The following is a 13,557-nucleotide window of genomic DNA, read 5'->3' as shown; positions in this document are numbered from 1 at the left end:
AGCTTTTTTTTTTTTTTTTCCTGTCAAAATGTTTGTTTACAGAATCAACACAACAGCGCAGCCTGGTGTCAAAACTAAGTATTTGCCTACAACACAGTCAGGAACACACTCCAAAGTGTGAGCCATGTTTCATTGTATTTTTGTAATTTCTGCAGGCCTATTAAAAATAGACCATGGGCCGTAGTTAGCCCGTGGTCTAACCCTGAACTGAGGTATCAGAGCATGCTCTGCTAGATAATGTATACGTTTCTTAAACCACCAGCATAATCCGAGATGTTAGGTGAATTTTACCACCTAGTTGACTAGGGACTGGATTGAGCTGCAGTAACAGTATTCAACACCAAAAAAATGCCTTAATTTGAGGTTAGTACTTCAAAAGTACAGGGGCATTTTAGTTGGGGCTTGAAGTGACTAACATCCCTGATTTGTTGAGTATATTTGCAGCACTTTTTCCGTAACCATTTTTATAAATCTGCAGAAAACAACTTGAAACTTTTAAGAGATTGTTGTTGTTGCCTTGTGGCACATAATCACACATGGACTTATTTGCCCTAATCTTTGCAGGCATCAAGGATATGCGGTAATTTAAGTTAAAGAAGTTCCTGCTACTTTTGATGGAAACTAGACTTTTTCAAAGATTACAAAAAACTGAAGGGCAACAGTGTAAGTCATGGCATTTTCACTTGGTATTTCAGGTTAATGAAGACAGCAAAATTCCTCTGAATGACATGAAAAGTGTTAGAAAATCTTCCATTATGACCTGTGGACTCCTGTTACTGTATATGGATCAATATCCGTCTTCCAAAGTGGCCTCATTTGGATCAGCTGGCTTCGCCTCTTCAGCTTGTTGCCACAATATGCAACCTGAGGCTCTTCGTCGTGGAAATGACGTGTGCCTCCGCAGGTTTTGGCGAGCCCATAAAGGATGGACTGTCCTCTCTCACTGTCGCACTAAGACGAGAGAGAGCTTTCCAACGGAGAGAGCAAGTGGGGCCAGAGGAGACCAGCGAGACGCACCGGGATAGCAGCCTGTAGAGGAAGATAACAAAACCGTGACATCCCATTTATTGGACTGAAATTTTGGAGGACAAACTAGGAGACCACTCTCTCTCTCTCTCTCCCTCTCTCTGTCTGTGGAAACGGAGCCACTCAGGGGACATACAAATGTGAGCGACGCGCACGAACAAGACTCAGGTGCAGAGAAACCAAACTGGCGGCGCACTTAGGATGCAGAAGTCACCAGTGGAAGATGCCAACTTCCTCTCCAAATTTTTCTTCTGGTAAGTCTGGTCTTCATCTTTTATCTGTGGGGACCTTTGAGCTCAGGTCTCAGGATGGCAAGGTGCAGGCGCAGCAAATTATACCCTGATACTCACATCATAAAGGGGACCGGAAACTGCTGTTAATGCACCAACATGCCATCTGTGTGAACTAATCACTAAAAGTTACATTGTGTGTGATTAGTTTTTTCTTGCCTTGATTATGAAGTGAGTATCCACGCGCACCACAAGGCAGGACGCTGCAGTATGAAACCGTTAAATGTGATTTTCTTCCACATCAAAAGCGTTAATGCTGTCATGCTACGGTCATGTTACTTTTTTCTTTTTTATAAAGATATTACATAAAGGTTCAAATCCATGTATGCCAGAGAGAGTGTGAGACGTCTCCTGTGCCTAATGCGTAAAATGCGCACCTGACAGATTGTAAATGTGCGTGAAATGTGAGTTTTGGTGCAGTCAGATTTGTTCCAGAACTTGCTGTCAGGTGGGAGTTGGGGGGGGGGGGCACTATCGGATTCGCAAAGTAATGTTTCAGGAGCAGAGATACAGTCAGTATATATGTAAATATCTTCTTTCTCTGATTCATCAAATTGCATGCCACTATTCTCAAAATCTTGACTGAAATTTTTGCCAAGGTTCAATGTGCAAAAAAAGAATGAAAAGAAAAATCTGCCTGCTTTTGTAAAACTTTGTTTCTGGCATTTATACTGAAATTTTCACGGATTTAGATTTTAATCAACATTTTGACTTTATCTTTCAAGTTTGGCTTAGTTTTTAAAGGTTTATTCTCCTTTCAACTCAATTTTATTTGTTAAATTTCAACTTTAATCTTGACATTTTAAATTGCTGTTAAATCTACTTTTTGCCAATAGTTGGAACTTTTTATGGCTTTAATTTTGCAGCTTCATTCTTTAACACTTTATTGCAGTGTCTTCCAACCATTTTTCCTCTAAGCCCTCCTACATGCACCTAAGAAAAGTGGAGCCCCCCCCCCCCCCAGGACCCAAGAGAGAAGAAAAAATGACATACTGCTGCCAACAATCAACAGATTTTATTTGTTTCACTGATAAAACCCTAAAACAGGCGTATGCATGCTTTTCTTATCAACATACCTTTGAATAAACTACTTAACTGCTTTATTATGGTTTTAGACTATATTTGCAAATCTTATTTTGGCAACCTCAGAACAGACAAAGCCTCGCGCCCCCCACTAAGATCTTTGGCACCCCTCCATGGGGGGTCCCAGACCCCAGGTTGGAAACCAATGCTTTATTGTATGCCTATATTCATCTTCATTCGTATTATTGGACTTCACTCCTCACATTTATTCGATATTCTTAATTTTATTGTTTTATCTAATCCTCATACAAAAATCTCTTATTTTCCCAACTGCCCCCATATCCCTAAAAAGTCAAACTATTCCTTTCAATAGCCCTTGGTATTTGGTATGGTATGGTACTGTATGGTATGGTATCACTGTAGTTTACTTCTTAGCTGGCAATATCTTTTTGACACGTAATATCCTCAACCTAAAATTACAAACACTACAGGCTCTGTGTCAGTGCTCTCTCCTTGCACTAATGAGAGGTCCTAAAGAAGCAGATGATGTAAACTTCAGTATGTCACCTAGATTGGACAGCCCTTCTTTAAGTTATAGTTAGAGAGAATGGCAAACACCTGACTTAATGTCTCTTCTTTGTCACTAGATGGACTGTTACATCTCAGTGATTACTTATATTACAACCCATGAGTTTACACTAAAGGCTGCAGACTCTACAATCCTGCCATTAATGCCAGAGTTTGATTTTCTAATCACACAAACAAATACATTTGAGGATAAAAGTGTGCTGAGATTCATTCTCTAGGAATTCTATCTTCAAACAGCTGGTATCCAACAATATGTCTAAACTTATCTTTGGTTTTCTTTCAGGTGGACATCACCACTGCTGAGGAAAGGCTTCAGAAAGAAGCTACAGCTTTCAGATGTGTATAAGGCTCCATCTTATGATCTAGCGGACAACCTCTCTGAGAGGCTCGAAAGGTTTGTGATACCTAAGTCGGTAAAAGTTCCAACCTGCTGTGGGTTAATATTGGCAGTTTCTGTAAAGTGTGGAGTGCTTTATATTCTAATTGATAGTAAGCAAATGGTATATAAACACCATTATGTAATAGTGATTTAGATGTAAACACAAGACTGTTATGTGTTTGGTAACAGTCGGAAATACATTAGCAGGTTTTTGTTATAACAAGCATCAACCTTAATCTTGGGCCTGCTGAAGTAATTTAGGGAATTATTACAAACGATATTTGTACTTTAGATATGCAGACCAGCAAAGTAAGTAGAGAGCTAGTTTTAACCTTTACATTTTTTATTGCCCCAAAGTCAGAAAAATGTCTTCTCAACACAGAAACTGGAATGATTAAAGAAGTATGAAAGTGCAACACAAACACAAGAGCAACTGTAAGCATTTTGAAAATATGTGGCAAGAAATCTATGTTATGCTCTTATTTTGAAGGAAATGTCTCGGTGTCTTTTGTCCAATACATCTTTTGCTCCATTTAAAGTCTAATATGTCCCATTGTTTGAAAAATTTGTTTATAATTGAATAAAATGAAATAAAAATCGGGTCATGATTTATCATTAAGGAGGTGTTGGTGGGTCCTGACTCCAAACCAGTTGAGAACCACTGGTTTAAAGAACTTTGTTGTTACGACTCTCTCCATACTTCACAACTATCACCATAGGGCAGTGATCATTAACTGGTGGCCCAGTAGCCATATCAGGACTCCCAGAGCTCCCCATAAGGCCCCCAGAAGATGATAAAGCTACCAAATCAACTCCAGAACAATCAAGAATGCATCAGTTTTATCAGAAGTGACTGAACGTTTGATCCAATTTTTACGGAAATCCACCTGTCAGCCATAGAGTTAGTTCTGATTAAATCTGTAGTTTTCTGACATCTTTTTACTTCAGGCTCTTGGAGAGTGCAATTTTCCTGCCAAAGAATCAAAACAAAACACCTGCTTCCCACTTTTTACCTATTAGGGCACACCACGTTACCGTCATACCCAGCAACGGACAACCTGACAGCTTTAGAAAAAGAAATAAATATCTATTGTATTCTAATTTAGTTAATTTGAAAATCTGGCCCCAAAGAATCTGCCAAGACAAATCTGGCTCTACTACAAATGTAGTTGATGACTCATGCCGTAGGCTGAGAGCTCAACTACTGTACTGTTAGCTAGCTAGCAGGAATGCAAATTTTGCAAGGCATAAACAGAGCTACACAGAAACTGCACGTTGTACGAGTTTTTAAACACGACAGAAAACGTCGCAAAGTCAGTTTAGATATTTTCTTATTTTTTGGAGACCTCCCCAAAACAGAATTCATTTTACTCTAGAGCAGTGATAGTCAACGTGTGGCTCTGGAGCCCCATGTGGCTCTTTAGTGATTATTTGTGGCTCTTTTACGTCTTAATTTTACATATTACTCCCCTAGAAAACCTTGAAAAAGGGAAACTTTTTGCCCTTTTTAACCATTTTTTTGCCACTTTTCACCCATTTAAGTTAACTTTTGTCATTAAATACCACTTTTTTCTACTATTTGCCCATTTTGCCACTTCTTTTTGCCACTTTTTCCCCATTTTTGCCACTTTTTTCCAATTTTTGCCCTTTTTCAGCATTTTTGTCTCGTTTTGCCCATTTAAGCTACATTTTGCCATTAAATACAACTAGTTTCCTATTTTATGCCCATGTTTGCCACTACTTATGGCCAATTTTATCCCATTTTTGCCCTTTTCAACATATTTTGCCCATTTAAGCATCCTTTTACCATTAAATACCATTTGTTTCCTATTTTTTGCCCAATTTGCCAGTCTTGACTGCTTTTTCCCCAGTCTAGTCCCCTTTCACTCATTTTTGTTACTTGTTTTTGCCACCTTTGGACCTTTTTTTGCCCCCTTTAACTCATTTTTTTGTAACTTCTCACCCATTTTTTGCTACTTTCTGACTTTTTCCTCTTTTTCTTCCTAATTTCGCTGATTGTCATCCATTTTTGCCATCTTTAACTTATTTTTATTGCTACTTCAAGCCATTTTTGCCACTTTTCACCACTTAGATTGTGGCTCTTGCAAAGGTATTTTACAACAATTTGGCTCTTTGGTTGAGCTGGGTAAAGTAACACTGCTCTAGAGCGATGCGACTAATATTGTGATATGCAAAAAGCGCGTATGGAAATGCTTTTATTTAGGAAACTATTTATTGTATTGCATACATGAGGTTGAATTTAATCACCTTTATGGAGAATGAAATGGCAGAAAAACACTTAGCTGGAAGCCTGCACCCTTGATGTTTTTTACTTTCGTGCCCTTTCCGTGTGTTTACAGTAGCAGTCCTTCCCTCAGACTGAAGTTTAAATATGGGCTGGCATTTAAATGAGACTTGACATAAACCAAGTGTGTGTGCCAAACAAACACCGAAGCAATGGATGATGGACAAGGTTAACTCTTCTCTCTTCAATTTCATTTTTTTTTTATCTTCATAGGCTCATCTTTCTTTCCTTGTCTATCCCTATCACACAAAACTACTTGCTCTGTCACTTCCTTTCCTTCAAAAATTCATAAACCATAACATTCCAGTTCTTTTTCAATCTCTTTCTCATCTTTGTTTTCTGGTGTTTTGTTCCCTCTGCCACTTTTACCAGCGTAACAATTATTATTTAAACTGCCAAGCAATTACATAGTTCCAAGTTAACGATCTGATGATTCTATTAAACACAAGAAAAAATATACAGTAAATATTTTCTCCTCCATTTTCTTTTTCTTTGGTGTTCTTTTGTAGTCATTTGGGCTGTTGTCTTTTTTCTTCGTCCTCTTCTCTCCCTTTTGACCACCTGCCAGATCTTTGACATATTCATGTTTTCTCGAAAGCAGTAAAGAGTCGGACGGTAAAGCCACAGTTTGAAGACTAATGTGACCTCTTTCTTTATGTAACAACCACCGCCTTGTCCCACATTGGCCTCAACCCTTGGTTACCCAGGGGCCCGTATCACACTGAATGATGCCAACAAGCTAGATAATGTAAACGGGTGCAAAAAGTTGACCTTTAGAAAAGGGCCCTTTGCCCACCGGGTGATGAATGGGCCATGGTGGGTGATTTTAACTTTCATTATTCCAATCAGGCAAACAGTGAGGGGTTTCTGGGAATGTGAACTTTACCTGCCATTAAAACATGCTGTGTACAGTCAGCCCCTTTATCACCCACCAACTCAGGTCATTTCAGTTCACAGAGCTTTTCTTTATTTTGTATTTCCTCTTCTATAAACAGTGCAAATATAGACAGAAACAGGATATACTGTCATATACTGTTCTATACTATACTATTATATGTAACTTGAGGATTAGGGAATAAGGCTACATTTAGAGCTTTGGGATGAACATATACCTTTTTCCTTTAAGTTAGGATGTCAGTAAACTTCTCTAGAAAATTGTATCCCAGTTTGATTGGCTCAGTTTCTGCTCTGTTGCCAAGTTGATTGACTAATTTGGTTCATCCCTGCCTTGATTTATCCTGCAAACAAAATAAAACTTCCCGTTTTTTTTCCCTATCGCTCTTCCCCTAACACTTTTCTTCTTCATTGGACTCTCCTGCGTCATTCTACCTCCTCAGTCATTCCCTTTCTTCCCCAATTTTTCTCCCATCACTCACCAGTGAACTGGTCAGCCAAATCACCCCGGTTATAAATGACTCTTGGAGAACAATGCAGCTACTTACGGTAGCTGTAACTGCTCACAGGGGCAATTGTGGGAAGTTAATCCAAAAGTGTCGTAACAAGGCCAACAAAATCATTGCTACACTTAGTGTTCTGCCCTCAGATAAAAAAAAACTGTTATTACCTGGATGAAATTTTATCAAAGTTGAAAAATAGCAATAACATTTGCCATTCCAATTATGATTAACAAAGTTCCATTAGATAGTCATCACAGTTTTTAAAAGATGATTCTTTTGGCCTTTATGCCTTTATTTGGATAGGACATCTGAAGAGAGAGGAAACATGGGGAGAGAGAGTGGGGGCACACATGCACCAAACAGCCCGGTGCATCGAGGACTATCGCCTCTGTAAATGGATGCCTGTTCTGAGCTAAACCATTGCCATGCAGTCATCTTTTTTTTTTCCCATCAACTTTTATGGTGCTATTGGCTGCTTTAACAACTTTTTGAATATTGTCATCTAATATGTTGCATTTCTCTTTGTCATTTGGTCTTGATATGAAGCACTTTGCGTTGCATTGCTGCTGAAATGTGCTATATACCGTTGCATCTCAGAAAAGTTCATTTTTTCCAGTTATGTAATTCATAAAGTGCAACTTCCATAAATTCTAGATTAATCACACACAGAGCTAAATATTTTAATAATTCTTTTGTTTAGTTTAGTTTTTTCAAGGTAAGATTTTTGTCTTAATATTGATGTTTACAGCTAACAAAATGAAACAAAACACTATCTCAAGACATTAGAATTAGGGCTGATATGATTAATCAGGTTAATCACAGTTAATCATGATCCACAATTACTGCACTATTTAAAAAAAAAAAAGCGATTAATCCCATGCTTTGAATAAACAAGAAAAAAATCCAAGGCACTTTCTACAAGCATTAAAATGCCTTTATTTGCATGGCATAGTCATGTGTAGACCTAAAAACTCACTTAAACGCATTTTGGCATCAAGTGTGTTTTTAGGTCTAGGTTTTTTGGACCATGCCGTGAAAATAAAGGCATTTTGATGCTTGTAGAGAGTGCCTTAGAGTTTTTTCTTGTTTATTTAATGACTGTAAATTCCTTTTCCAAAGAGCAACTCAAACAAACTTTTTATTGAGTCCAAGAAGCGCTCCTTCCTGTAGTTTTTTGTAAAATAGGTCCATTTCCTTTATTTATTTCCTTTTATTATTTTTCCTTTATGTCTCTTTTTACTTTAAGAAAATTACGGACAGCTCAGTGGACAAGTCAAGGTCATACTTTTTTCAATGTACTCTTATTTATTTTTCAATGCATAACAAGTTCCTTTTTCTGCAGTTAGTTCATGTTAAAATCTCTGATCTACCAATAAAAGTAAGTCTGTATCTAAACAGGAAGTCAATAGAAAAATGACACAGAAGCAGTTTGAAATGCAAAACACTGATAACATGACTTTTTAAAGGGTGTGGTTAATTGCAATTAGCTACAGAAATTCTGAGATTAATCACAATTAAATAATGTCATATTTTGACAAACTAATTAGAATATTACAAAAGACCATAAACTGATTATATACTGAAATATCAACCTTCAAAATTCATATACTTTGAAATACTCGATTTTTGATTTTTGTGTGCTGTAGGTCGTAATCATCAAGGTTTAAACATGAAAAAGCTTTGAAATGTTTCACTTTGTGTGTGATAAATCTATAATATAAGGAAGTTTAACTTTTTGAATTAAGTTATGAGGAAAAATGAAATTTTTGTGATATTCTTATTTTCTGAGACACACATGTTAAATAAAACTGGCTTGCCAAAGATGCTTTTCTCTATTAAGGTCTACGTCAGTGGTTCTCATTTGGTGGGTCGGGACCCAAAAGTGGGTCACGAAGCTGTTTCCAGTGGGTGGCGACCAGTGTTTGGGAAAAAACATGGTGGCAAAAGGTCTGAGAAGTACAGCAGTCTTAGTGGACATGCATTCATACATGTTACTTTACTAGGTTTCATCTTAATAAATGTTTTCTCAATATTTCAACTAATTTGTCTCCTGTTCTTGCAAAAACAACGTTGCTTCTCCCATGATAATTAGGTAATTTCTCAAAATCATTTGAAAAAAACCAAAACAAAACATATATTCATGGGGAAAATGGGGTGTAAAACATGTTTAATGTCTCTTTTTTGCAGTCATTTATTTGTTCTATCCAATATTTGTACTGCAAAATTATTTATTTAATAAAGATATGTTTGTTTTGTTTTGGGTCCCAATTTGTCTGTTAGGAAACTGGTGGGTCTCCAGGCTAGACCAGTTGAGAACTACTGTTCTACATGACTCTCCCATTGGTGGCAATGGTATTGTGTTAAATGCACTGCAGTTTCATATTGAGTGAACTTATAACAGGCACAAGTTGAAACTGAACCTTTAAAACTGAAGAGCTGGTAGCTGGTCTGCTTCCAGACTAGTAGTAAACAAACAGCCACAGACAAGTAGAACAGCCAAAGTTTGCTGGCATCTGGCTGCTGTTACTTAACTGAGTTGTAACTGTGTTGTTCTCTTTGCAGAGAATGGGACAGAGAGGTGGTGTCAGCCAAGAAGCAGCCCAAGCTGATGAGAGCGTTGGCCCGCTGCTTCCTGGGCCCTTTCGCCTTCTTTGGGGTCCTCCTCTACCTCGGGGTGAGTCTACCACCTCTGAAAGGAGGCAGATCTGACATAAGCAAGACTTAGGAAGTGTTGAGTTGCAGTTGTTGACTTCTTATCCTTGTACTTTATTGAAGTAATGCTAGGTATCCTTCTTTTGTGGCTATAAAGATGTAGAATAAAGCATTAGTTCATTCAGCTCCATCTGATTGTATACACATGAGCATGTGTTGCGATGGAGGGGATCAGAAGTATAGACTGCACAGCTCAAGTGGCATGTCGCACAAAAATCCCAAGCATGTGGCACCACAGTGTCGCAAAACCACCTTACTGTCCAAGACTTTGTGTTGACAACAGCCGTTGCGTCAGTTGGTACAGTTTGAGGTGGTTGTCATGGTGACAAGAATGCCTGTTAGATGTTAAAGAGGCTGTGTGGAAATACAGAGAGAAGGCTTACAATAGATATATCTAAATCGTTTTTATCTGTGTACATTTGTTTACCTTGTTATTAACACATGTCACAGAGAAACCCAGTTATAATCAGATAAAGTTCTTATTTTACCTTGTCATAATTTGTTTGGTCAGGGATAAAATGTAGTGCCTGTCCCCTTTAGTAGTTTAATCATTTGCGTTGAGCTGAATTACAAAGATAACAAAATTGCACATTTCCACATAACCATATTGAAATTACATAATGTTCTTTTTTATATTTCTAAGCTAAAAAATGTCATTGTTTGTGGTCCATTAACCCAAACAGAAGGGTACCAAAGTCTTTTACCAAGAATATGATTTTTAGACCCTACTGTCATTCTGTTTTATCCTTAGCTTGGATGAATATTTAGCAGAACCTTGCTTAAGGATAAATGCTCAAAGCGACGATATTGGTATTATTGTCTGTCTAGTGAAATTGAACTCAGCTTTCCAAAACTGTGTTTATGTTTTTTTAACAGAAAATTCATTTCATGATTTAATGGGCGGAGAGATTATTTTTTCACATAGGACAATGTTTTTGGATAGCTTTATTTCCTCATTTGAAAACTTAATTTTGTATTTACTTGGGTTATTAGTGGAGATGCTGAGTAATTTTGTCTAATTTCTAATGAGTCAAAAGTCATATTATTTATTCTGCTCATTTCCATGTTTCCTTGTATAGGAGGCTTCAAAGACAGTACAACCTCAGCTTCTGGGTCGTATCATTGCCTCCTTTGACCCTTTTCATGCTCCTGAGCGGAGCCAGGGATACTTCCTGGCCTTGGGTCTCTGCCTCCTCTTCACTGCTCGCTTCCTACTGTTGCAACCTGCCATCTTTGGGCTGCATCACTTGGGCATGCAGATCCGCATCGCCCTCTTCAGTTTAATATACAAGAAGGTGAGGAACTTTTAGAGCTCAGTTATGTGTCATTTAAGCTAAAGGCTTAACGTTGAAGTGAGTAATACTGTTCTTATGGTTACACGTGATTTCAACACTTGCTATAGTCCCCACACTCTCTGCTGTTAGATGGTCAGATTGTATGGTAGCTTTGTGTTTTAACATTTGTCATCTTTTAATCCCTGTATTGTATTAAATTTCTTTCGTTTCCACCCTGTTTAGTATGCATGAATGAACATTCCCGGAAAGTTTCTAACACGTGTCATTCCAGTAGGGGTGAGACACTTGGAGGAGGTGTGGCTGTATTGTTTCAAAGTGTAGCCACGTGTTTCAAGCTTCCTCTGTGTCAATTCACTTTCTCCCTATTGTTCTTCAGCTGACCTCTGATCTCTGACCTTTTCAGACCCTGAAGCTGTCAAGTCGAGTCCTGGATAAAATCAGCACCGGTCAGCTGGTCAGTCTGATGTCAGCCCACCTTAACAAGCTGGATGAGGTGAGGAAATTAAACATTCACTGAACAAATGCAGATATCAGAACTGGATTTTCTCCCAATGGGACTATCTTACAAATCTATTTTGATAAGTTCTGGTAATTTAGATGCTTGAAATACTAATGTAACTTACCTGGCATGCTGTCAAGCTAAGCTTTCTGCCATCAAAAACACAAGGGTTCTGTGAAATCTTTACTTTCCCATTTTGGGTTCATGATTCAGATTAGCTTATCTATTTTTATCTTATCTTATTAGATATTTTTATCTGTCCTCTTGACTTGTTGACAGTTTGTTACTTCCTTGTCCTGCTGGCTTTGCTAAGACATGACTGAATGTTTCAATTGACTCATTTTCAAAACGTTTTGTATTTTCTGCACATGAAAACTCAAAAACAGACACAGACAGAAGCAGAGAACAGTTACAGTAAACACAAAGACTAAGCACACTTTTTATTTATTTTATTTTATTATTATTATTTTTTTTTTTTGTTGTTTTTTTTTTACTGGATAGATCATTTGTTCCCCACCTTTTTTCCTTTTAACCCTACGTACTTGTACCTACAAAGCCCCATTGGGACAAACACAAAAAATAGTGATAATTTGTGGTCAAAATTAACATTGATTTTAATTTTTTTTTTTTTTGTTTGAATCCAAAGAAAATAACCGTAAACACAAATTGTCTTACCCAAAGACCGTTTTATAACCTATTAATAAGTATTTTATCATAATTTTAGTAAATATGTGCAACTCTAGTTTTAACAACCTCAAAGCTGGCAGAGCCCCCCCCCCCGCAATCTACAGCACCCCTCAAGGGGATCCAACTTATATTTTGAAGAGACCAGTTTTAACTAATACAACCACATTCATGCCAAATTCCATGATAATTTGAATTTTACAGTCAATTCCACAATATTTCTTGAAATTCCTTACATGTTTTCCCTTGAACAATGACCTCTTGCTGCTGTGTAAAATGTGTCTAAAATGATCTTCCATGAAACTGACAAAATCTTTCATTTTAAAACCAGTAAGGTCTGAAAATGTGAATTTAGTACACATTTTTGGCTTCAACCAAAGCAAATATGAACCACAAGGTGCAACAGGACCCTGCACACTCACGGAGGTGAATTGTATCCCATTGTTAAGTGCAAAAAACTCTTTTTTAAGTCAAATGAACAACTCAGTAGTTTTCCATTAAAATGAGGCACAGAGATGATGAAGGAAAGGAGGGTTTACCATTTACACCCTCATTCACTTTACTGAATCTGTTTTATTACCCGACACAGAGCTGTGTGTTCTTTATAGTGAAAGACAATCAGAGGACAAAAGATAGGAAACAGTACGGACATTTACAAACAAACACATGCAGTACTTCAGATAAGTAGTTTTTTTTAACTGTGGATATCAGTTTTTTAAAGTCAAAATAACATGATAACAAACACAACATAGCCAGGGGCAGCGTGTCCATATGCATGTGTGCATGTGTAAACTGAACTCAGTCTTGCCTTGGGTCTCGCTGAGGTGTTGAATGTGGAAACACTCTGCTACCTGCTTTGAGACAATTATCACCTGGCTCAGATTTGGCTAGGCTAATGTAACATGTTGTTTTTATAATAACTTATAGGGATTACCTGATCTAGTTGTGTTTGTCTATGTGTGCATTTGAACATTGTAAGTAATGCTGATGAAAGAGATCATTGAAGTAAGAATTGTGAGTATCTTACCTGATGTTCAGCACAGTACTAACTGAATCAAAGTGGATACTCGAGAATAAATATTTTGCTTCTTCAATATGTTAATTTTTTTGTCCTTGTGAAACAAAATGAAAATTTACTTTATAATTTGATTCAGCACTTTCTTATATATCTAGCTCAGACTCTTCACTTCATCTTAAAAGTTCTCTAAAGCCTCTTATCTCACTCTATGAATTGCAATAGCTGTGGAATGAAAATGAATTGATACTTTTGATGTCAGAGTAAACATTGTATCCCACGTATATGATATTCAAAAATATCAATACTTTGACAGCCTTTATCCTATGTGCACCAGATTCATC

General features: G+C 37.4%; 1 protein-coding gene across 1 annotated transcript in view; it reads left to right on the top strand.

The window, feature by feature from the left end:
• The first annotated feature begins 968 nt into the window (after positions 1–968).
• Positions 969–13,557, top strand: part of cftr (CF transmembrane conductance regulator) — a 51,423-nt gene continuing 38,834 nt past the window's right edge. The window contains exons 1-5 of the mRNA XM_041795777.1: positions 969–1,280; positions 3,211–3,321; positions 9,571–9,682; positions 10,800–11,015; positions 11,419–11,508. Coding sequence (XP_041651711.1) covers positions 1,228–1,280; positions 3,211–3,321; positions 9,571–9,682; positions 10,800–11,015; positions 11,419–11,508 — 582 coding nt within the window. The 5' untranslated portion in view covers positions 969–1,227. The remainder of the gene's footprint in view (positions 1,281–3,210; positions 3,322–9,570; positions 9,683–10,799; positions 11,016–11,418; positions 11,509–13,557) is intronic.

Source organism: Cheilinus undulatus, linkage group 9, assembly GCF_018320785.1.
Source record: "Cheilinus undulatus linkage group 9, ASM1832078v1, whole genome shotgun sequence".
NCBI lineage: Eukaryota > Metazoa > Chordata > Actinopteri > Labriformes > Labridae > Cheilinus > Cheilinus undulatus.
Note: the sequence above shows the minus strand (reverse complement) of the source record. Positions and strands in the feature narration are given on the sequence as shown.